Source organism: Embiotoca jacksoni, unplaced genomic scaffold (genome assembly GCF_022577435.1).
Source record: "Embiotoca jacksoni isolate LCO1_2020_lvr unplaced genomic scaffold, fEmbJac1.0.p SCAF_2, whole genome shotgun sequence".
NCBI lineage: Eukaryota > Metazoa > Chordata > Actinopteri > Embiotocidae > Embiotoca > Embiotoca jacksoni.
In genome coordinates, this window is record NW_027185340.1 from 13,564,738 (window position 1) to 13,590,145 (window position 25,408).

Sequence of the window (25,408 nt, forward strand, 5' to 3'; positions counted from 1 at the left end):
GGAAGAAACCTAAACTAACACATTATCAGGCTCTTGCCAAAACAAATTTGTGTGCACAGTTTGATTTGAGTATAATCATAGTTGATGGCTAAAAAAACAGCATGCCTGGTTTATGTGTAGGTTTGCGATATAACGCAAGAAGTTGTGCTCATTTCTGAGAAATTCATCACCACTGAAACGGTTTTTTCTTGGTGTCTTTCCAGTCGACGGGGGTTATCATGTATAGCATGTAAGGCCAGAGTTTTGCTTTAAACCGCCTAAAAAAAAAAAAAAAAAAGATTTTGTCCAACAAGTCTGATAAAAACAGATTTCAGCATTAGACCGTGTCCAAACTAAAAATGCTCACTTTTAGGTTTGTTACCAAAAAAAGTGAAGGGTTTTACTGCAGTCAGTGGCTGTACAATGCAATATAGATAGGTTCATATAGACAATACCACTATACAGGCTTGTACATGTATACATATACTATATAAAGAAATGGACAAACAATTCAATAAAGTGAATGAAATTATAGGAAATATATAAGTACAAGAAATATTGATGGGTTAGTTTGAATTTTCAAAATCCATTACAAGGGAAAATATAATTACAATAAATGTTGTTAATACCTTATTGAATTAGTTGATTTCGGTTGAACTTTTAAAAGTCCAATTTTTATTTACCATAACTTAGCAAGTAGTTGTTTTTAATACCTCTGTTTATAATTTGGCTTCTCATATTGAATAAAGTGGTATTTATTGTTTCAGAGAATCCAAACATACAGATATCTTTCAGGTAAATGTTTCGGTGAAATGTGCAGTATTCCCGTCTAAAACGTGAGTTCGTGTTGGACAGCGTGGCTGGTTTGCAGCTCACGTTTGATCTGTCGAAGCACGTTATTAATGACGCTCTTGGGTTTCCGTAGACACGTGACACGAGCGGCGGAAGTACAGGCTTGCATTACGTTGGCTCAGCTGCTTTTTTTTTTTTTCTAGCACCATCCCCTTCTGAGGTACGTTGTTTGTTATTTATAACTTCGTTAATTGTAACTTGTCTCGGGTGTAATGACCCTAAAGACCTGTTAGAAAAGGTACACGGAGCCGCGTTTTGAAGAAGTCACCACTGCACGTGCTGTTTAAAGAGCAGTTCCTCAGGTTTACGTCAGTAAAAACACGGGATAACGTCGGTCCTCACGTCATCGCAGTCATGTCGTCACGTCGGGCTCAAAGACCAGCGTTTCATTATCGATGACACGTTTGAACCAGAGATATTTCAGGAAACACGAAACTCTTATCGGGTTTGTCTGTTTCTGTTCCTCTGACCGGCAGTGAGACACGACGACGGACGCACTCATGGCGGCTGCTGCTGCTGCTGCTGCTGCTGAGCGCCGCTGCGTCTTTGACTGGTGCTCAAACGAGGACACGTCTGGATGGAAAGAGGTGAACTCCGTCCTGAAGGAGGCTGCGGACACGGAGCCGAACAAAGACCGTATGTATGAGCTGCAGCTGCTGTCTCGTGTTTGGAACAGAGACGGTGTCCTTAGTTTCTTCTGTCCAAATCACACGTGTCCAACCTCGTCCTACATGTGTCCCCTCAGGTCTGGAAGATAAAAGTCCAGAGGAAGACGGACAGGGAGAGTTGAACGCGGTCAGAGAGGTGTCGGATAAGATGGTGTGCTCAGCCTGCAGGAGCGCCTTCATTAACCGTGAGGAACAGGTGACCCCACCACACTTAACTCCATCCGCGTAACTCCATCCACATAACGCCACCCAGTGCTGATGTAATGAAGACCGTCCCTGAGTGTGCTGTGTGTCGCAGAGGGAGCACTACAAACTGGACTGGCACCGGTTCAACTTGAGGCAGAAGATAGCGGGACTGCTTCCGCTCACAGCCGAAGAGTTCGAGAGGAGGACCGGAGCCGGTGAGGAGATCCGAGTCCCGCACGTCCACCGCGGAGATTTAAAGGGAAAGACGGGGCCACCAGAACGAGTGCGAGTGTAACAGCTGGTTTTATTTCGGGTGTCATTTCACAGGAGACCTGTCAAGTATCTCGGGGTCGGACTCGGACTCGGAGGACGAGGACAGTGACGGCGGGGGAACCGGCAGTAACGTCGCCGGGACCGATAACGAGAGCTCGGCGGAAACCCGTCTAATTACCGGACGGCTCTCCAGCAAGGTGGTGTTCCTGAATTCAGCGGGGGAATATCTGTCAGTCTACCGCTGCATCCTGCAGGTAAAGGAGCAGGAGAGTACGGCGTGGACAAAGAGGATTTAAAAAGAGCTGTTTTTTTAATTTGCGCTGTGTTCCTGTGATGTGTCAGTCAGATGGTGGGCGTGATGCAGCATCCTGCCTGCAGGCCGTCGGCAAGAAGACGGTGTGGGTCCTTCTCATGACGGGTGGAGGCCACTTTGCTGGTGCTGTATTTGAAGGGTGAGTGAACAGGGTTTTGTTGTTTGTTTGTTTGTTTGTTTGTTTTGCTTGTTTGCTCTCGGCGCTAAAGATGACACGTCACGGCTGGAATTTGAAGCCGCCAACTCAACGGCGTGTCGGCACCTACTTAACACGGGCTGTTTCTATGTTGCAGAAAACAAGTCCTCCAGCACAAGACTTTTCACCGGTACACGGTGCGAGCGAAGCGAGGCACTGCTCAGGGACTCCGAGATTCTCAGAACCGCAGTCACACACCGAAGTCCGCAGGAGCGGCTCTGAGGCGACACAACGAGGCCGCTCTCGTCAAGGCAAGGTCACGGTCGCGTGCTATTCCGTTCACAACGACGCCACGGTCTCGGTAGCAGAGGGCCGAAAGTAATACCGCCGTATTTTAGGGTCTTTCTGCGATAATGATTTTCTTGACAAAGTGAAAAAGTATTGGAAATATTTTATTATTGCTTTCAAGAACATTCAATTGCAACAGAATAAGTGTCACGATTTTATATGACAGCATGAATGAAGAAGTTTGCTTTCCAGTATTATGTAACACTGTTGTTGGTTGTGCATCTGATCACTGCAATACGCTCCTTTGTGGAACTAACTAACTCCACCATGAAGCCACTTTCAGACATGCTTGTTGTTACTGCGTGTAAATTACACTGTAAAGAACATCATGCCGATGTGCTTCCAGTGTATGTTTTTATCTTTCCAGTTTAAAAAGAAGCCTTTTATCACAATGCAAGCTCAGAGGTCATTTCTACACATTATTATATAAACAATTTGCAATATTGTGATTATCACGATATTAATTTAAAAATATATTAAAATTAAATAAATATTATCGTGAACGATACAATATGAAAGACTCTTACTTCTCAAGTAAATGTTCTTTGAATGTAGCTTATAAAGCCTTATGATGCCTGATGACGCCTCCAGCTAATTATTATTATTTTTTTTAAAGTGAGTTTTTCTTAACCAGTCGAAGCTTTCGGTAGAAAAAGAGGTCTATGTACTTTTGTCAGCTTGTGCTGAATCGGCGTGCTTCTTTAATATAAAGACAGTTGTGCTTTCTGTGTTGAGATTACTAGTTTTATGGGGTGAATTTAAGTGCATGCTGTCAGAAGACGACTCACAGAAACTCACTGCACCTCTTGTGACGTCAAATGCATCGTGATGTTTTTATTACTACGCGCTTTACAATTGAACACCAATTGTAAAAGCTCCAAGTAATTAGTTTAAATGGTGTAACTGTATTTGTCTTTGGTGTGTTTTTTTAATGTGCAGTTTCTTTAACACTTCTGTAACTTTCTGCAGGAAATTCAGGATCTCCTTTTAGCCTGGGCCGAACACTTGAAAGAGGCCTCTGTAATATTTGTGCGAGCCCCAAGCTACAACAAGACCATCTTTTTTGGCGGCCGTGCAGCTCCGCTCGACAAAAAAGATCCCAGGATCCGCACACTTCCCTTTGCCACGCGCAGGGCAACATTTCGAGAGGTCCGGCGGGTACATGAGGTGCTCTCCACTGTTCACGTGTATGGTAAGCTGAATTACATACCGGGGAGTAATAGCATGCTGTCGGCGCATTTTTGTACAGCGAGGGTATAATCATTGCATAATCAAAAATCTCTTCCTGCAGGGAAAGACACAGACATGTCTGGAGTCTTCGGTCCTTCTCAGAAAGCTTGGAAAAAGGCTGTCAAGCCCACAGCACAAATAAACACAGATCAGAGAGAGGTAGAGAAAGGTAGGTTCAAGAAGTTGAAATATTTGCTGTGAGCACTGTGTTGAACTCTGTGGATAAAATATCATGGCAATTTTAAGCTTACTAAAATAGCTGTGAATTTATTCGCTGGTTTCAGCAGAAGAAAACCGTGATAGCTCAGATACAGAAGAGGGTGGGGACATCCAGCTGGAGATGGTGGAGCTGACTTTAGGAACCCTGGACCTCAGGGAGTTTGAAATCTATCCCTCCAGGCACAAGAGGAGGAGGAGGAGAAAAAAGGAGGAACCTAAAATGCAAAATGAGGGTAGGTCTGGTCCAGTCTGACATTACATAGGTGGCTATAGAAAACCCAAGGGAAGCTGGTATATCACACTAAAGTTCTGCAACATTTCTAAAATCCTTTATCCACGTGGGACAGGATTAGTTGACGCAGAGGCAGACAGTCAAGAAGAGGCGGCGCCAGAGGCTCCACCAGCAGAAGACACCTCTCAAGAGATGCAATCAAAGACCAAGAAGAGGAGGAAAGCAGAGAGCAAGAAACAACTGGATGGTGAGTCAGGGTTTATATCTGTCTCTTTGTTAATCTGTTAAACACTTCTCTCAATCTAATAAAGCCCTATAATGCACGATAATCAAGACGCTCATTATATATCTTTCTGTGCCTGACAGACGTTGCTGCTGAGTCCTGCGAGTACGGCCTGAGGGACGCGCTCTTTACAGCCTGCAAGGTCGGGGATGAGGACGCTCTATGTTCGCTCCTGCAGCTACCTGGAGGAATAACGGAGAGGACAGAGCAGGTGGAGAACAAAACCTCTGATGTCTCGGGTCCTCTAACTCTCCTCAATAAGCCCATAGACTCATCAGGGTTCACTTTGCTGCATGTGGCCTCGGCAGCTGCGCAAAAGGCAGCGGTCGGGCTCCTCCTCGACGCAGGAGCAGACCCAGCCTGCAGGTAGAAACAATAATGAAGTCGGGTGCATCACCTATATCGCCCAGACTTAAACCTTTTTCTCTGCAACATTCCTTTCCAGGGATAACAAAGGGCAGACCCCGTATATTGTCGCCCCTGACAAAGACACGAGGAATGTGTTTCGCAAATACATGGGGGATCATCCTGACAAGTATGACTACTGCAAGGCACAGGTACGAGTGGACGGTCAAACCTTTGATATGTCCCGCATTAAATGCAAGCGAAGAACTTATGGTTTTATACCTGTGGAACTGCAGGTCCCGGGGCCACTAACGGCAGAGATTGAAGCCAAAAAGATGGAGAAGAAAAAGGCCCAAAAGGCCCAGAAAAAACAGAGAGAAAAGGAGCTGAAGGAGGAGAAGAGGAAACAAGAGCTGGAGGAAGAAGAAAAGAAGAGGTTTGCATCTCTGACTGATCGTGAAAAGGTGAGTAAATGGTGATCACTGATACTCGGCAATTATTTACTTTGGAAAAAAGGAGGAAACTTTTATCCTTTGCTTGTTGATTGTAGAGAGCTCTGGCAGCAGAGAGGAGGTTAGCAGAGCAAGTAGCTGCAACAGGCAAAGTCAACGTCTCAAATGTCAAGTAAGTCCCTCAAGAGCCATCGTTTTTTTTTTTTTTTTTTAATGCGATAAAGTAAATGGTTATTTATTGGAAAGTTCTGCTGAAGTTTGGTGTGATTATTGTGTGTATTTGTCAACAGGAGATGCTGGTTGTGTGGAGAATCTCTTCATGGGAAGATCCCATTTCAGTACCTGGAGTATTCATTCTGCACTCCTGCCTGTGTCCAAGCACATCGGAAATCAAAGGCTCTTCCAGGCAAGACTTAACGCCCATCTGGAAAATTTTTGGAAATTTGGAGGGAAGCTACCTCCTTAAAATTTTCTCGTGATTTTGGCTCTCTAAGACTCTGAATAAGGCTCCATCCAGGCAGTGTTTCATTTTCAACTGTAAACACATTTTAAATATCATTCTATTATGGCAGATTATCTTGGACATGTACTGTATCAAAATGACTGACATAATGTACAATGTATTTACAGTATGTGGAAAAGCTCAAATGAAATTCAATAAAAGAAAAGAAATAAGGTTTGACACTGTTTATATATCCCAATCATTTTTGTCCACAGGCCTAGTGAATATTAAAACTCAAGACAAAGTTATCCCTTGATCACTGTTGGATTGTGGAGCTCCTGCGTCGATAGTTGAAGTAGGTGACATTGGATTGCATCCGATAAAGAAATTGGCCATATGTGAGTCACTGACGTTGTTAGTGACTAAGAATGACGATGCCATAGATGTAAAAGCGTTGCTTGCGAGAGATTTCCTCACGAGAAGTCAGTTGTTCGGAGGACGACATCTACTTTGCTTTAGTCAAACCTTTTGAAAACATTTTCAAACAGATGCTTAATTTGAACAGTTATCGGGATTAAGTATTTGTTCAGTTGATAGAGTGGGACAATTTCGTACAAAAGTCTGTGGGCTCTGTCAAGATTTTCCAGCTGTGATGTTGAGCAGTGGCCGGTCCATAAAGAGAACCCGCAGGTGTGCCGGCGCTCCCTCCAGCTCCAGCACTACGATGCTGTTGGGAAGGCTGGTGCTGAGCAGGGGTCCAGGGACATAGAGAGTCAACTGAGGGCCCCTGGCGGGCCAGTATCGTCCCAAGTTCACACCGTTAATCCAAACCTGACCCTGATGTATAAAATAAAGGATACAATTATTTTATATAATTTTATCCCTCCCAGGGAACATGAGGTAAACCCACATAGGAATTACGTGTGCTGGCTCCACAATGTACACAAATAAATCAGCATTACCTTCGTCCATTCATTGAGCTTGAGAAAGGTGTCCATTGCCAGGCCGTTGGGCTGTAAGGTCCCCATGTAGAAGGCTGGTCCAGCTGAACGTTCTCTCTGAGTGGGACGGACAGACTGTTGGTGGTTCGAATGAGGCCATCTGCCAGCAATGGCTCCATCAATATCCAAAGGGTAAATCATCCAGTCAGTCAGTATGTCTTTACCCAGGATCAAGTTGCTCAACAGGCCCTGGAATACACACATTGTTTACCAGCTAGCACGTATTCTGTGTTTGTCAGTAGCTATCAAATACGAGGAAATAGTATTACTTTTTCATATTAGTTTCAAAGTTCTCTGGTTGTTTTACCACCTCTAAAAAGTATGTTGTTGTATCGGCCACTATGTTCTGTCTGTCTGTTATTCAGACCCTAGTCTGCAATACTCCATAGGGGATTTGACATCATTGCCTTGCCTTGTAGTCATTGATCCTGGTGCCAAAGTTAACCCTGCCCATGTTCTCAATGAGGATGTCCACAGTGTCCCCTTTGTGTCCAGTGACATTCATAACCAGGGCAGTGTCTCTTTCCAGCAGGCCCTGGTAAACCTGTTCGTACAGACACAAACTCTTTGTCATGATTATAAACATTAAAAAAAAATATTAAAAATAATGAAGTATTTAGAAACTGTCCCAATCGGACATGAACAAGCAAGCTTGGCCCTAACCTATGATGTTTTTTTCCCTGACCTGAAAAGCTGATTGGCTAGACAAAAGTTCTCTGTAAGCCCTTACCCCATTGACTGACACATATGCACGGTCATGAACCCCATTCAGCGGAGAGATAAGTGGCGTGGGCTCCCAGAGGTCCCGTGGCAGCGTGGTCCGATACAGCATGTATCCATAGTACTGAACACAATAGACATAACATGACTGCAGACACAACAGTCTAAAAGTTCTCCACGTTTCAAGAGGTTTACTGTCACTACAATGCCCGTCTCTCCCCTGTTGCTGCCCTCAGACACACACACCGTACCTGTTTCATCTCTTCAAATGTGAGAGGGTGCTGAGATTTCACTGGCCCCAGCGGGGAGAGGGTGTTCAACAGATCGCTGATGTTTCCAACCTGAAAAAGGACATCAGTATTAGACACCCAGAGGAGGTTTAAAAATGTTTAGGTCAACTTACGTTTTTCAGGGTCACAAAGCCATAGGCAAACTTGGGAGTCGCCGGTGGCACGGGGCCGGAAGGAACCTCTCTAAACTGATGAGAAACAGTGACGGATTAATCAGATCTTAATCAAGACGTCAGCCTTAGTGGGTGGCTGTTCAATCAGTTGTACCTGCGTTATGACATCTCTGATGGCCAACAGCTTCTCTGTGGGGTCTCCTGCCTCAGTCAGCGGGGCGTCGTAATCATAACTTGTCACTACTGAGCGGAACCTGGTGTCATGATCAGCACCTTAGCGAGAACAGTAGAGAGTTAAAAGAGCTTTTATCTCCATCTCAATCGTGTAAACAGGGTTATGATGGAACACTGAGATTATGAAAACGAATGACTTTACCATTCCAGTAACCAAAGTTTGTTCCTCCTTCAAACATGTACCTGACAAGAACCGGGGGGAGACTTATTATTTCAGGGAAAGCTACCATTCGTAAAAATTCAAAGTCTTAGTGGAAGTTTTTATAAAGCTTATCAAAACAAAGACTTAAGACATTATTGTACTCAATGACCTTTGTTGTGATGAAAATATTACTTCACTGTGTATATTACTCTGCAGTTGAAAATAGTTCCTAGCAAATGCGCTTTTTCTTCCTGTTTGAAGATTTCCTAAAAACAACAGCACCCAGTTGTTTAAATTGTAAAGCCTTACTTAAAAACTCGAAATAAACTGTATTTCTGTGACCTGATTCAAAGATCTCTAGTGGGAGGAAATGGGATTGCTAAATGTTCCAGATAGGGCAGGCAGGTTTAAGACAATTACACGGGAATTGTTGAATAGAAGAAAACGTAAAACAACACCAACGGCATCATTTTACCAAATTTGTACAGAGAAGAGGAAAAACTTGGGAGGACTGAGGGTTTTGGGGAGACATACATGTTGACGTTGGCCCCCATGGTTAGCATTTCTCCAAGCACTCTGCTGACCTTCTGAGCATCAACCACGACGTGCGGATCTCCCCAGTGGTCCAGCCAGCCAGTGTAGAACTCTGAGTTCACCTGGAACATCGTTTAAAACACGGTTCAGTCAGGTTCTGCATTTCAGCATTTAAAGATTAAGACGAGTGAATTTATTTGTAACAAACCAGAGGTCCTTGAGGTTGAAATCGTCTTTGCCGCTTGAAGGCTTCAGTTATGTTGGTGTCTGAGTACGAGAATAAACAAGAGAAATGACAACTTCCTTATCTTCTTGACGCACTATCACGCGATACCAACCTGTGCCGAAGTCTACTGTGGCGTACAGTCCTTCCAGAGTCCCGCATTTCATCTCCTTGTCTGTGTTTCCATCAGTGGTGAACAGGACGGTGTCTTCACCCAGAAAGAAGCTGAACAGAGTTCGCAGGTGACGCATGTAGTTGTAGTCACAAGCGAAGTAACTTCCATATTCATTTTCAACCTGCGGTTAAGATTATTCATTAAAGCAATTATCAAAACACTAACTTTTGAAAAAAACAAACTTCACACCGACTCAGAATTGTACCTGGACAGTGATGATGTTTCCCCCGTTGGTGTAGAGCCACGGTCTCATTTTGGGGAGCAGAACAGCCAACCAGTTGCTGACTGCCTGCATGTAATCTGGAGTACAACAAAACCTATTAGTGGCATAGTACATTTAAAACGAGACAAACACACGTTGGTGCATGTTTTACCTGCGTCCGCTGAGCGAAGTATGATGTTTGGTTTTTGAAGTAACCACGCTGGCAGTCCACCCTGAAACAGAAAATATCAGCAAGGGAGTGTATCTCGATATAAAGTTTAGGACGTCAGAGCGAGATGACTCGGAGCTAAAGCAAGTTATCATATGATCAGTCAGTCTCAGTACATTTTGGAGTGGACAGTCACTGTAAGAAGAAATTCCTTAATGTTGGTATTTTCAAATATGTGAAATACAGGTTGAAAATATACAGATGTAGTAATACAGTTGTCTGGTCAGCTGACATTACATATTAAATACATTTTACATTTACTATACACATACTAATACAATAAATGCAGTATTACGTAGGTGATACAATTTTATGCATATAGTTCATTAGACATTGTTGCTTACTTTAATTAGAAATGTCCACAAATTTGAAGCTTTTGTTCGAATGCGGTGGCGAGATCTGTAATTTTTCCAAACCATCGGTGATATTTTGTGGGTTGAAGATGTATACCTGATCATTCATCCGCTCTCTCTCCTCTCCTTTAGGAGGTGAATTTGTAAACGAATGTGTTGTACAGTGGAGTAAACAAAGCAAAGTTTCTCACCATTTCCCACTCTGCACAGATGTACGGTCCGGGACGCAGGATGACCAGAAGACCTGTCTGGTTGGCCAGATCCAAAAAATGCTCCAGGTCTCTGTCCCCTGTGAAGTTGTAGATGTCCCGTACTGCTTCGTGGAAGTTCCAGGGCACATATCTGTGTACAGGAGGAGTTCATGCAGGAATCTCGTTACAGAAAGGTAAGCAGAACGGTCCCCAGTGAAAAAAACATATATTGTGATCATCTTACACTTGGACAGCATTGAGTCCAGTCATGTACATCTTCATGAGCCGGTCCTTCCAGTAGTACTGTGGTATTCTGGAGTAGTGGATACTGCCTGAGATGTACTGAAACGGCTTCCCATCTTTCAGGAAACAGTTGTTTTTGTAGTCTATAGAGAAAGATCTCTTTCCAGCGAGCTGCAAGGAAATCATGGGAAAAGAAGCAAATAGTTGGAAATTGTATGTAATTTCATAGTTTGGCCGGATGTTAATCGCTGTTTGCTGTGAGCATGTCTAAACGTGAAAATGAATTTGAAAATGAAAATGAAAATGAATAACTTCATTTTCATCATCTTTATTAAAGATAAGGGACTGGTTTCTCGTTTAACCGGTAGAAAACATTTAAAGAACTACAGACACACATTATGAATGATCACCTGACTGAACTATTTTAGTAGTAAACTTTTAGTTCCCCTCTTACCAAGTTTCCACTGACAGCTGAACAGGCAAGGCTCAGTGCAACGAGGAGTAAGACAGCAGCCATGTCTGCTGCCTCCTTGTAGCGTCTGAACCTAAAACATCCACATTACTAAACTGTATTACTGCATATATGTTATTACAGCCTTATGTTGTCCCTTACTCCAGCAAGTTTGCTCACACGGGAAGCAGCATTACAGTCAACGTACTAATCGCTTCACAAACACCATCATGTGATTTTTCACGGGGCATCACCCGGGTCCTAAAGCCTGTCAGGTTCACCGCCGATTCGGCTGGTTAGTACTGGTGCTCTGGAGACTGATGGACCAAGTATTTTCAGATCTTTTACTTAAGTGCCAATATAACAGAACGAGAAAAAAAAAAATTACATTCCAAATAAAATTCCTACATGAAAAAAAACCTCCCCCGAGTAAAAGTGCAGTGGTATTCACAGAAAAATGTAGTTAAAGTTTTAAAGTAAAAAAATGGTTTGGTCTCTCTGAATGATATTTTATTTGGCCTTTTCTCTGATCTTAAATTTTTGGTGAGATATCGGATCATTTCAACAATTCTTGAAATGAAACCATCTGAAAATTTAAGAGGGAAAAAAAAAAAAATCACTTTTTAGTGGAGCTGTCAACAACTTGAGAATTTGAGCATTTCTTTCATTAAATAATGACTCAAAATTATTAATCAATTATCAAAATAGTGTAGCAATTCATTTTCTCTCAGTTAACTAAGTGATTATTTGAGTAATTGTAATGTTACATAATAATACCCCAACAACCTTCCAGCATGGTATACAAACCATTTAAAGCTGGGCTGTATCTAGACACATCAGCATACAAAGCAGTTCAAAATAAAAAATAATTAGCAAGTAATAAACCAAGTATGAAACTAGACTAAGGGAAAACACAGCCACCATATAGGCACCATATGCACAACATGCAGTCGTCCTATGCATTATGCAGGCTGAGAACAATTCCCATTGTGTTTGGATGACAAGATAACAAAGCAGCCGGTTCAGGAACGGTTTGCTTTATTATAGCTTTAGGACTCAGCTCTGCGTCTGTGCATCTTTTCATGGTGTTTGAATTGTAATTACATGTCAACTGTCCCTGACATGTTTATTATAGGATTTGTTTTGATGTAAATATGAGTTTTTTTCCATTTCCTCTGGAAAAATGCTGTGACACACATTTAATTTTGTGATAACACTGTGATGTTGGTGCCTCTATAATAATTCCATATAAATTAAACCCTCGAATAAGAATTATATATCTGCATTATAAATTTATGTTCTTTTAAGGACACTAGGTGGCGCTTCAATACCTTGGCGAGAACTGAGCTTTACTGGGTGTCCTGACAAATGTTTTTTAGTTACACAAGATAATGAATAGTGTTTGATTATCATTATTACCTATGTTATATCCTGAAACCTGGGAGGAAAAACAATTACAGTTTTGGTCACAATTTACCTCTAAACACTAATTTATTAGCACTGATCGTACTCAAGCTGATATAGAAAATAATTTGTATATGCAGGTCTACATGAATACAGTTTACCTATATTGTGTCTCCTAAGTCGTCATGATGGCACGTTTTGCACTTATTTAATTCCACTTTTCAATACAAAAAAAAATGTTCTCTATATCTGAGACAGCTTTTTGCTTTCAAGTGTGTTGAGACATTTAAAGAAAAATCCAAGTTGTTTTCAGGATGCATTTGCCGCTGGTCAGTTAGAAGGAGCTTCTAAGTGGGATTGAAGTGGCTACTGTTGTAATGGAAAAAAAACTTTTATCTCTCTGACATGTAAACACAAAGTAGTTAATCCTGGTAATTTGGGTTAATACAGTAAATCCTTCATCTGCCTGATGGCCCATCACTGTGTTCAGATGCTTTTGCTGTTTTTTTTTTTTTCAGTTCCTTGCACTAATGACTGTCTAAACTGTAATCTTATTTCCAGCATCTTTATTCATCAGTCTTCAATTTTAAGGAAATTGAAGGGGGGATGCTCATAACTGCTACTCGCAACTGATCTCAACTGCAAATATAGGATGAACTCTGTGATCATTAGGCCACTGTTAGATGCAGTTAATTGTCCTGGGAATGAGAGGAAGAACGACATACAGGCTTGTAATTTGGTTACTTGTGTGATGGTGTCTGGCTAGAGCTTGTCAGTATCCCATCTTTGAACCCCCTGAGCTTATGCAAAATGGATGTTCAGGACACAAAAAAGACCTACTAGACTAATGCTCTGAGGGCAACATCAATTACTGAAGTGCAGACACTCATCTATTAGATGAGATCAGGTTACATTCATCACTAAAAACTCTTCACTTCGAGGCTGTGGTCCCCTTTTTAATTACTCTACAAGTTAAAGGTACAGAGCAGATCTGTCCGCAATAATTGGAGAGGCCTGCCCCTGATGTGATGAGACGCAGCAAAACACTCACCCCAGGGCTGGGCGGCACCTCAATGAAGTCATCTCCCCAGAGTCTGTAATTAGATTGAACCATCCCCTCTGTCCCACCAACCCCAGAATAAACCCTCTTTGTTGTCTCTGGTGGGGCAGGTGTATTCAGACACCCCCTCACCCCACATACTCCCACCGTTCCATAAATATACCGTTAATTTAAACAGCTGATGTTAAAGGTGACCTCGTTCGTTTTTACTGGATATTTCAAGGAAAACTGCACATCTACGCTGACTTATAAAACTATAACTTTGATTTTGTTTCAATTGTATGTTCTTGAAACCCATGAATACTTAGAATATCAGTTTGTTGTCACAGAATATCAGATTTTTGTCACATATACTGAACTCGTCTAACTGGTTTGAGGAAACAAACATATTATTTGTATTTTAATTGCCCTCCACTGCTCCCAGTTATTTTTAGAATTGATTTAAAAAAAAAAAAAATGTTAATATATACACAACCCTTCATGCTCTGACCCCAGCTTGTGTTAGGGACATTTTGACCCCATGTGTACCTGCTCATAACCCGAGGTTCTCTATGGCAGCACTCCTAGTCGTGCCTGCAACAAACGCTGTGACACGAGGTGACTGTTCGATTCTTTGCAGTCAGGGCCTCGAGGCTGTGGAACAGTTTACCAGAAGATCTCAGGTTATCTGACTCGGTGCTGCTTTTAGATAATTTTTTGAAAAAAACATTTTTATAAAAAAAACCTTATTTGGTGATCTTTTGTGTTCTTGGCTCATTTAGTGTCCTTATTGAATGGTACTGCTACTTCGACATTAAGCTACACCTTCCACCACTCATTGAAATAATAGCTTAATTGTAGCTTAAAACGTACGGCAGGCAGAGAAGTTTGGTTTTTAGACTGATTATTTTTGCTGACTTCTCGCAGACCAGTCTTTGCCAGCTCTGAAAATATGTGGTAAATGTCATTGATTAGTGATGTAACAGTCACAGGGGACCTCTGAATGCTGAGCTGAACTGTGATTCACACAGTTGAATCATATGGTGCGAGACAACAGTGCAGAATTCCCCACACATCGTCATATCAGTCCTGAGCTCAGGATACTGTGAGGAACGTACCTTCTCCGTTTTCTCAGGCTCTGAATGACCACTGAGTCACTGCTGGGCTCATTAATGCTAAAACTATGGTCTCTGGGAGGAACTAAACAATAAACAAAAACATACCAGAAACATGATTAACATCCACTGCTGTCGTTGCATTTTAGGATTGATTTAACTCAGTTGTTTTTTTGCGTCCCTGGCATAATTTTCCAGGTTTATAAAATAAATTAAGCACAGATAAGAATAGGAAGTAAAACTGTGGGAGGATGGAAATATGAAGCTCTCTAAACAAACAGGAAGTTTACAGTGTGGGGGAGCATGGGAAGAGTGTGAGCTGGCTCTCGGTCTGCAGTCTCGAGGAAGGTATGGTATGTCTGAGGAGGAATGCTTGTGGTGAGATATATTGTGACTTCCTGCTGCTCTGCCTTTAACTCCACTAAACCCACAGAGGTCCATCATGGCTGATGGAGAGGCTTTTTTTCCTCACATTAATCACGTGATGAGTGGTTAAAATTCTTTAGGCCTCCTTTTATAGTGTTATGTCAAACCTGAAGTTCTCCGAGGTTATTTGTTTCTGTGTTTAAGCCACACCGGCAGTCATTCAGTGAGTTCAGTTCAGTTAAAAGGGTTTTATTTACATGAAATTAAAAAAATAATAATCTTGCCAAAGCATCAAAATGTAGTTTGTACAGCTAGATTATTTTTGTTTTGACTGACAAATCAAACCAAGAAATTGATTTTTTTTTTCTGTTTGACCACACTTGTGGTCCCTGGAGGATTAATCAATGAAATGTCTCAACCGCTAGATGAATTGCCATGAAATGTAACGACTCCCTTGACTTGACCATCACTCACTGGTCCAATGCTCTCATAAAACCCAAACCTTGCGTTTTACCTTAATTAGATTAATGTTAGCATGGTCACAATCTGAGCTAAGATGATAGCCACATTTAACATTATCTGATAAACATCCGCATGTCATCATTGTGAACATGCTTACATTCGCATTTAACTCAACGCACTGCTGTGTTTCATACAACCTCACAGAGCTCACGTGGTTGTAAACCCTTGCTTTTCTTATTTAATTGATTTAATTTGTTTAGATCAGAGCTTGAGGGGATATGGTGCCACAGAAAAATATTTTACTTAATAGTCGTTTACCTTTTTGCTGAAATAAAAGGTAATATACAATTAATATGTAATATAATTTTTTTTTGCTGCGACTTTTTGATCAAGTACTAACTGGGAAAAGCTTTTGTGCAACTGTTTATGAAAAAAACAAAAAAAACCAGAAGAAAGCAATAACATTTTATTGAAACAAAATCATCTGTAATCAAATCCATTGAATCGTTGTCATTTCCAGAATGTTTTTGTGTTTTCATCATGTCCCAGCTCTTATAAAAACAAGAGATTGTTGGCATATAGGTGTGAGTAATGCTTTCAATTGGAGACAGGTGGCTGTGTGATGTTCCAGGATCAGTCACATAATTCAATAAATGCTGCACCCGCATTTATCATCGACACATTTAATGCGATGCTGCCTGCGAGACTGATGCAATAACAATTGAATCCCCTTTGTTTGATGATATTGTTAGATGATCCATTTTTACTTCATTGTTTCTCTACTCCTTTTTTCAATCCATGTCAGCTAAACTATATTTGATTCAATCAATTTGATCCCCCCACCCTCTCCCCCCTACCCACCCCACCCCTCCACCATATCTGTTTGCTTTGTTCCCTACATATGTTCAATAGTAGTAATACAAATCCACTGCTCCTCTGACCCAGCAGTCCCTATCCTGAAACGCAACCACATCAATCTCACTCTTCAATATTACCAATAAGAAAAATTACATCACTCTCATAATGCATAATCTTAACTTTATATATTGTCCTCCTTCTATTCTCCTCCTATCTATTTCACATCTCCCTGCTTTGTTGATTTTCACTTTTTTCTGTTTGAGGCTCTTTTGTGGAGTTTTTACTCATGTAAGTGAAGTGTCTAAGGATATAGGATGCTGTATAGATTATAAATCCCTGTGGAAAATTGGTCATTTTTGATTTTACTGTATGTATTGACTATAATACTTTGGTAATTGCTGTTTTGGTATTCTTATTAATAGTATATTAGAATTTCAGTAGTTTGTCATTATCATATTCATATTTACTGTTTCAATGTTAGAAATTTCAAACCAACTCTTAGTTAACATCACAATCAGTATTTACAGGTCAGACATCAGGTGCGCTCCTGTCTATCAGTGCTGCCGCTGACTTTAAGCATATATCATCAAAAGCAGCTGGTACCATGATGATATAACTCAGGGTGGATCAATGCTAGTGCTTGTTGTTCAGCTGGCACCCGCTGTTCACACAGTTACACTCGGAAGGGGGCTTTTTTATATCATCAAACCACCTCCAGTTAAGTGATTATCGTGGTTTGGTTGTGACTGACAGCCCGTGGCTAAAGCGAGACTAATCGGCCACTCCCAGTCAGTGGGACCTCCATCACACGTGCTCAAGCCAGACTTATCCATTATTTGACATGAAACCGCAAAAGGGTCCTTCACCCGACCTGAATGACTTTGCCCGAGGTGTTGTCTACTGATAGGGGGGGTCATCACAGACTCCCTTTCTCCATTACCCCTCCAAACACACAATTGCTCACTTGTCATTCTCTATTTTCATACTTAATGTCTATATAATAGAGCCAGTAGATTGATCAGAAATGGTCACATGACCCCCGTTGGTACCTTGTTTAGTGGAGTCTATTGGAAAAAATAAAACAAAAAAAAGCCTTTCACGCATGAGGTATATGTTTTTCTGGCTGTGTCTGCTGTTGCCACCGCGTGTGTTCGTATAGAGGCCATTTCTGGCCACAGAAATGGACCACTTGCTGTAAGAGTAGGATGTGGGGGCAAAGATTGCACAGTAGATCTGTGCTGCTTTGAGGCTTTTCATTTTACATCATGTAAATTGAAACACTAAAGATGTTTAAAACAGTTAGTTTCCATTATATATTCCTTATAGCTCCTTGCTGGTTCTTTCTTCTGCCGTACGTACATTTTATTCATATGAGACGTACTGCTTGCCTTAGTCACTATTATTGTCACCATTTCACATTCAATGCAGATGTTTAAACCTCCCAGAGATGAGACTGAGCTGATCATTTGTCAGGCTGTGGTATGCATAGTGTTTCCTCATTGGTATATACGGTCACAAATTGGTTTTTCATTTATAGTTAAGACACTTTTGCAAAGTACGACATAAGAACTTATTCAATTACCTCCCTAAAAAAACTGCAATGTGTTGAAAATCCTGTAGATAGCATGACAAATAAAATGATTTATTAAAAATATCTGATGCACTCATTCTTGGAGATCATTTTGGTTGTAAAACCAGTTGAGGTTTTGTTGACTGCAGTGATGAAAAAAAAGAATCCTCTTGGCTTTGTTATATTTTTGGCTTTTGCTTTGAGTATCATTAGTGGTTCCCATTTTCCTGCCTCAGTGATCATTTTTTTGGACCTGCTTCAAAACATGGACAGACTTCAGACACATTGCTCACACTTCACCTGCACAACCTCAAAAGGCCAAACCTTCATCTGTTGACTGGTTGAAACAATTGCAGGAGTCCAGAACAGCGGGTCTTATGATACCTGTCCTCTTCCCCCGGTCCCTCTGCGGATCTTGATGACCAAATGGATATTTTGTTCTAACCCACTTTGTCTTCTTGCTTTGCTCCTATGCACATTCTACTCTCTGTCAGTTTCACAATGAGGGATTGAATTCATAAAGAGCACCTCTTTCACAATTGTTGTTAAGTTTTGGCAAATGTGAAGTAGGTAGTGCTGAGCTAGTACAATGCTGAATATCCTCATCAAGCCCCAGAACTGGCTTTCATCTCTCTTTCAGGATTAAGGTCAAATTACCTGAGACATGATGTGGACTGTTTTCTGCACAAAGCTCACACTGTCCTATATCACTCACAAATCCTTAAAATTTCTCTGAGGACACAGCTGATGTTTTGATACTTAGCTGATGTCCGTGTTGGGCTTTAAAACTAAATATGACTGAAATTCTAAATTATTGTGTTAAATAGATAGTCAATAGATTACGTCTCATTATGTATTTACTTCTAAGAAATTTTAACCAAGCTCCCTACTTGTACACGTATCTAATATATTTTAAATCCTATATAATATAACTACTGTATACTATGTGTGTTTTGTGGTGATTCGGCAGTGATAGAGGGTTATTTCCTAGACTGCTTTTCCATATTTATGCCTTTATTTGACAGTGCAAAGTATAGATAGGACAGAAATGCGGGAAGAAAGAGAATCGATAATGATGTAAAGGTCTGGCATTGCCAAGAATTGAACCACAGATTCTGCTGTCTTAACTGTTCTGGCATCGGTATATATATATATATATATATGGAGAATATTTATAGAAAGAAGTAACCAGACAGGGGAGAATCTGTCTGGTCTGTACTCTCTGCATTAAAGTGAAGCATACATATGACTCATCTGTGCAGCACAGCAGAATCAGATAGCTGTTTGTCAGTTTTGTTCTCTGTCAGCAATGCAGGCAAAAGGTCTCTGAGTGGTAAACTAGCTTTGGCACTGCACAGGAATTGTTCCAGTATTACTCTCCTAAAATCTTTTTTTTTTAAATCCTTAAATCCATAAACACGAAACAATGATTGGACTGTTGTAATTAAAGCTGCTCCTGTAATCAGGAATTACCAATTTACCAAAACAAGTTTGTCCAGTCTCATACTGACAAAAACACTAACTAGACATTTGTTTTTATATTGACAGTCAGTATTGACAAGAAGCAAGAAAGTCAACTCTTTTTATAAGTCAAGGTCAACTTAAATCCATAAATTTAATGTAATGCGATTATAAAGGCAATCCCCTGAAAAATGCTGAGTTCCCTGAGAGTCCACATTAATAATTTAAGGAGAAAATTGAAGAGGATTTACAAGATTTAGGGATTGTCCTTTGAGCTACTTAGTATCAAATTAGGTTGTGCCTTTATTTTATTTATAGTTACAGTATAAATAAATTCTACAGTATAAATAATATTGTAATATTGTACTATAATAATATATATAATAATAATCATACAGTGTTGATTGGGGTTTAGGGTACAAGCAAGGAAATTGGTTCTAAGAGAGGTATTGTGTGATAAGAAACATATGGCTAATAGTTACTGCAGCATACATCCACAATACAATATTTAACTTGACACAATTTAAACCAAATTCCTGAGAGTTCTTATAACATAAATTAAGTAGAACACGAATTGGTTTCGCTGTAAAAAAAATAAAATTAAAAAAAAAATTAAAAAAACACTGGCATTTTAGTTTTGAGATTTTTTTTTTAAGGTATTCAGATGGGAGGGCAGCATTTATCAAAGCCATATACTGAGTCAAATATTCTGCCACACAGTCAGCGCTGGTTACACAACCGACCACACACAGTTTGCCAGTCTGGATCCCTTGCGCGACTATTCAATATAGATTAATATGTCAGCGTATCCACTGTTATCCCAGATCATGAGTGGAGGGGTTGATCTCACTGGCAAAAGGTCGTAGATGAAAAAGATTATGCCTTTCCCATTGTTCACTGGAATTTATTGTATAAGCTGAAAAGACAATTTATCATCTTTTGTGTCCAAAGAAGACTGTTTGTCTCTGTTCTCCATGCAAACATCCCACTGCATGTACAACATGTAGGACTTGTAGCTTTTTTGGTTAAACAAAACATAATTTGACTTGTAAACTTGTAATCGCGAGCTATCAATTCGTTTTGGACCCTGAAGTTGCAATATGTAAGATTTAAGTCCTGTTTTGTAATACCACTGTCAAATGCAATAGTAAGTCACCGTAATGTGCATCTGCCTCAATCAGAGTTTGAGCAGTTGGGTCAAATTTTGAGTTGAAACTACATGGACTCACTATTGCCTCTTGAGATGCGCAGTGGTATGATGAGGTGGGATTGGAAATGACTTGCTGGTTAGCATGCTAACTTCTGTAAACATTTTTGCAACACAACATTTGTCTTTGACATAACTTCAAAACTGTTTGGCTATTTCCTCATATTCTCTTGATCATTTGAATACATTTTTAAAAGTCAAAACTGAAAACCACAATGAAATAGACATAAACTAAAAATGCTGTCTTCCAACTGGCTGAACCTGCCTACTCATACGGCGCAAGCAAAAAGTCAATTAGTGTCAGTACCTTTAAGAAAAACAAGCAAACAAACAAACAAACAAACAATCTTTTTTTTAGGGACTTCTTCCACAAAGTAGGCTAAGTCAAACTTCAGAGTTTAGTTTTGCCTAAAACCTAAAACAGTATAGAATAAAAAATATATTTAGTTGAATTATAAAAAAAAAAGCAGTGAAGAACAAGCGAACAAAATTGATAATGTCTGTAAATTTGATGCCAAACTTCTGTACTTGATGCTTTTTGATACCGTCTCACTGTTCAGTAAAAATATACATCACAAAATGACTTTATTACCAGAAAACATTTGACTGCACCGCACATTTACAAAGAATCAACAATCACCAACCAAAATAAATCAGACCTACTCCCTCTGATCTGCCTTTTCCTCTTCCTTCCCAGTTTATTTTTCCCAAAGGAGGAAGTCAAAATAAGGATTTAGCTCATCCCCTGTGTTGTACATGGGCTTCTTTACAACATGGAGTAAATGCATGCTGAAGCAAACCCTGCTGTCTTTCCTTCAGGGATAGCTCCCGCTTTTTTTTATTTTCTTGCCTTACATATTTCTTCAGAATAAACATACTTGTGTGGAATAACAGGGGTAAATGTGCACATCCTTTCAAATCCTAGACCCTTTGTGGCAATAGGAACAAAGAGGGCGTATGCTGAGGGGAGGTCTGTGGCCGCGCAGGCTCCTCCCCCCTGCATAATGTGCCGGCTCCATTGAAACCAGCAGACAGCAGCGGCACCGCAGCGGCTGGTCGGGACACCGAAGACGCGCACAAGAAAACAACTAATCCCAAGTCTCCTGCAAAATGGCTCTTTTTCTGACTGGCAGAGTCTTGTGAGCAAGTGGCCGAAAAAGAAAAGCTTGAATTAATCTTCACGAAGCGGATGGAAAAAAATTGGGAATTACTCTCCTCCTCAACTGTGGTACCCTGAAGTCAGACTACAAAGAGACGAGAGGTCGGGCTCTGATAAAGATGGATACTTTCTTTGTAGAGGTACATTTGCTTACTTTCTCCACAAATGAAATACTTTTTTAGTTCGCTTTGTACTTTATCGTGCGTCCGAACTTATTTCGGGACCTTCCCGGTCTTGGTTGTGTTTTACCGTGCGCTGTCTGTGCGTTTCTGAATACGACCGGCTTCAGTTCAGTTCTTATTTTAGCCTCTGTAAAGTGTTGCCATTGAAAGCAGCGCTTCTCCCACATAGTTTACGGTGTTTGTGGTCTTTCCGATGTTGTCTCAGCCTCTGATGCTGAAGGCTATATCCCATGCTGGTGTGCTGGCACTGGACTGGTCCACAGGATGCCGCTGGACAGCCAACTTTAATGTCCCAGCAAGCCTAAAACCAATTGAAAAATCTCTGCCCAGATCATTTTATTTCTTGCAAACAAAGATAAACAGCACTCATGTGACAGCCTCATATTTAAGTTTCTTTCCCCTCCTCCCTCCTGTAGTTATAATTTGTGGCAGACAATCCAACACGAACTGCCTGTACATGCTGAGTGCGCCCATGCAGGGTTGGATGTGTCACCTGCCAATCAGCCCAGACAGGCACACACTTAGAGGCCATGTAAGACGGCTGTATGGGTTTGACTTGTCATACCCCTCTGACTCAGAGGAGGGCACACACACACACACACACACACACACACACACACACACACACACACACACACACACACACACACACACACACACACACACACACACACACACACACGCAGACAGTGTGTAGTGATGTAAATCTCCTCCCCTCATTCACCTCTTCTACCTCTGTTGGGAGGTGCAGCCCTGTCTGCCCCCCCACTGACGTGCTGTGCTGTGACTCACTGTAGGTTCAGTGTTTGAGTGAGGATGACTCCTAGATTATACTTGTACTCTCTGCTCCGTACGGTTTCCTCTCCAACAGCTTTGCAGTGTCACCGTAGCATAGCATTACGGACTGAGGTCGTTTTTTCCTCAGTTTCCTCTGAACTGTGAAGATCTGCTGATATATAGGGATAACATTATAGACTAAGTGAAGTCATTCATCTTTGACATGATGAAAATCTTTGTAAATGTTGAGGCAAAAAGTTGTGTTTTACTATTTAATTTTTTAAAGATAATTGAATAACGTTTACAATTCTCCCTAATCTTGAAAATTCAGAGTTTTACAAACCAGTTGTCTAACACTGTCAAAATTACTGAATTCCTCAAATTTTTTTGGGGCAATAACGTGATTAGACTGAGCGGCATTTCTCTAAAAATCACTATCTTTTGATGACTTTGATTTTAAAAAAAAAGAAAAAAAAGGGGGGGGGCATTAGTCCTAAAAAGCCACTACTTTATGATTTGCCTAAAACGGTAGTCTTTAATATTCTGTTGTATAAACCAACCGCGTTGCGAACAGATGGCGGTGAGCTGAATTCTGCTTTATAATCTGAATTCATTAGAGTGATATGCTGTGCAAAGGTTAGTTATTATTTCAGCTCAGTTGTAATTTGGTGCGTGTCCTTTGTCCTCTACCAACTGTGTGAGATTATCCCATAGACTGATTTCAACCTGGCTCAGTTTTGTTTTGCATCTAATGTGATTATGTGGTATATTGCTTTTCATCCTGCAATATCAACAAAAATAATTTATTTGAAAGGAAAACAGCTTTTGTACATGTAATTCAGTCAGAATGAATTAGTTTCGTATTTAAGTGGAGCTGTTAGAGATGTATTGCTTGATCCGCTGTCATTCCGTGCTTCAAAGCTGTTTTTTGTTTGCATGTTCCAAAGGGATGACCCATTTCAACCATATCATAGTGACAATATTATACTTGGAATAGAAATATTGACTGAGAAAGATCATACAATATAATTTAGCTGATAGTGAAAATTCCGTTGTAGTTTCTGATGCTATAGTTTGTGGCACTGTTGTATAATGTTTTCTCTTAATTCAACTGAAATAAAGTGAAACCTGTATCTCTGCAACTCAAACAAAGCAGTGAGACAGTTGTATCTTTTTGCATCTCTAATGAGAACTGCATTTTAATTGAAAAATGAACTGTCCTGAATTTAAAAGGGAATTTCGGTGTCGTGGAAAGAAGCCAGCCTCTTGAACGTAACAGTGTGGATTTAATTAAGCAGGAATTCTGGAAGTGAAGTGGGACAAGGATTAAACTCTGTGAAAACAAGTGTAGCAGAAGAAATCGCCTGCGTGATTCATTACTGTGAATGTTACAGTCTGTTTTTGACAGCTTGCACAACGTAGATGTCAATACATGAGCAACATGATTGACCCTTTTTAATTTTTGCATATAACTAATTTAACCCAGGTCCAAATCTGTGTTGGATTCCTCTGCAGATTTTTTTTTTTTTTTTTTTTTTTAATTAAAGTGAACCTGCTTTCATTAAGTGTGCACGTCTTCCTCTTGCATGTGACTGTTCATGATAGTGAAGATGGTGACGGGGTTAGATATTGTGCCAGAGTCAGAGGAGGGGCAGGAACAAGGGCGTGTGCTTAAACTTCTATCCTGAAAGCCCATCCTGTCCGTCATTGCGGGCTTGACTCTCAGGAGCGGACAAAACTCCATAAACCCCTCAGCACTGCTGCCTTTACTCCCCACCCACCTCACCCACCCCACCCACCCCACCCGACTAGATACGACCCAACAAACACACACAGACACTTGGAGTGTGTCAGAGATCTCGTCTGCTTTTTATAACTGCTGGATTTGGAAGACTTTTGTAGGTCAGGGAACGTGAGCACTATATGCTGCATATTCTCCCACCGTGTGGCTTTGTGTTTGTGTTTTAAGAAAGATTTATCTCTCATTGTGAGATCACACTCACAGACCTAGATATTTTATGCCTTTGTAAACCATCCTGTTGATGAAGTTGAATCCCGGCTATTTTCGAAACTTGGTAATCAGTTCCTTTATAGAAGCAGCTGCTACACGCAGTAAAGCCACATGAGGACCTTTCCACACCCGTTAACTCCTTCCTTGCATTACACACCGAATTCCTTCCTCTCAAAGATACTCTGAAAGAGGGAATCCCAAATTCCCAGCCCTGACCCCTCAAATTCCCAGTCATGGCTGCCTGTCATCCAAGCATTGTGGAGCTGCGGTGGCCAGGCTTTAGGTTTCACACCATCATCAGCCCCACCCACACTCGCAGATGCATTCTTCCCGTCCTAAAACATCCCTCGCTGCTTAATGTGCTGTTTATGTCTGGCTCTCTGAAGCCGGAGCCGTGGATCGGCATGCTCGGTACAGGTTCTGTGGTGAAATGGGTAATGTGAGTAAAGGCCAACCTGCTGTAGCCGGTGGACTTTTTTTTCTCTTTTGATGGCGGAGTCTCCTCTTCCCAGTTGTCACTTCCTTCAGCTGCCACTTTAAAGAGCTGAGAAACTGAGATCACTGCTCTGCACTTCCATGCAGATGGCTGGAGTAAGGAAACGTGTCAGGAAGTAAAGTTAGAATGTGAAGAATGAAGTAAGGAAGGAAGGAAAGGGTCAAAGTGGCTAATGGATCTTGCATTCCTTTGAGTCTGTTCTAAGCAGATGTTTTATTCTGGAATTAAACTTGAATTAAAGT

General features: G+C 40.9%; 3 protein-coding genes across 5 annotated transcripts in view; 2 read left to right on the top strand and 1 right to left on the bottom strand.

Moving 5' to 3' along the window:
* The first annotated feature begins 928 nt into the window (after window positions 1–928).
* ankzf1 (ankyrin repeat and zinc finger peptidyl tRNA hydrolase 1) lies at window positions 929–6,198 on the top strand. 3 transcript variants are annotated; one of them, XM_069154672.1, is made up of 16 exons: window positions 929–991; window positions 1,308–1,467; window positions 1,577–1,695; window positions 1,798–1,900; window positions 2,013–2,212; window positions 2,301–2,410; window positions 2,565–2,718; window positions 3,725–3,947; window positions 4,047–4,154; window positions 4,270–4,437; window positions 4,552–4,683; window positions 4,803–5,085; window positions 5,165–5,276; window positions 5,361–5,528; window positions 5,615–5,688; window positions 5,807–6,198. In XM_069154672.1, the coding sequence occupies exons 2-16, from the start codon at window positions 1,332–1,334 to the stop codon at window positions 5,931–5,933; spliced, it is 2,217 nt and encodes a 738-aa protein (XP_069010773.1). In that variant the 5' UTR covers window positions 929–991; window positions 1,308–1,331; the 3' UTR covers window positions 5,934–6,198. The 3 variants fall into 3 exon arrangements, with proteins under 3 accessions (XP_069010773.1, XP_069010772.1, XP_069010774.1); XM_069154671.1 differs by lacking the exon at window positions 929–991 and having other exon boundaries at window positions 1,018–1,467; XM_069154673.1 differs by lacking the exon at window positions 929–991 and having other exon boundaries at window positions 1,018–1,467; window positions 4,273–4,437.
* Window positions 6,189–11,274, bottom strand: glb1l (galactosidase, beta 1-like). Its single transcript, XM_069154674.1, has 16 exons — window positions 11,063–11,274; window positions 10,610–10,779; window positions 10,366–10,516; window positions 9,765–9,825; window positions 9,596–9,690; window positions 9,331–9,511; window positions 9,201–9,259; window positions 8,993–9,114; window positions 8,459–8,499; window positions 8,237–8,355; window positions 8,083–8,157; window positions 7,931–8,020; window positions 7,690–7,803; window positions 7,372–7,503; window positions 6,921–7,148; window positions 6,189–6,795 (listed from the first exon to the last, which is right to left on the bottom strand). The coding sequence occupies exons 1-16, from the start codon at window positions 11,123–11,125 to the stop codon at window positions 6,592–6,594; spliced, it is 1,905 nt and encodes a 634-aa protein (XP_069010775.1). The 5' UTR covers window positions 11,126–11,274; the 3' UTR covers window positions 6,189–6,591.
* Window positions 10,521–25,408, top strand: part of myo10l3 (myosin X, like 3) — a 69,702-nt gene continuing 54,814 nt past the window's right edge. The window contains exon 1 of the mRNA XM_069154676.1: window positions 10,521–10,559. Coding sequence (XP_069010777.1) covers window positions 10,536–10,559 — 24 coding nt within the window. The 5' untranslated portion in view covers window positions 10,521–10,535. The remainder of the gene's footprint in view (window positions 10,560–25,408) is intronic.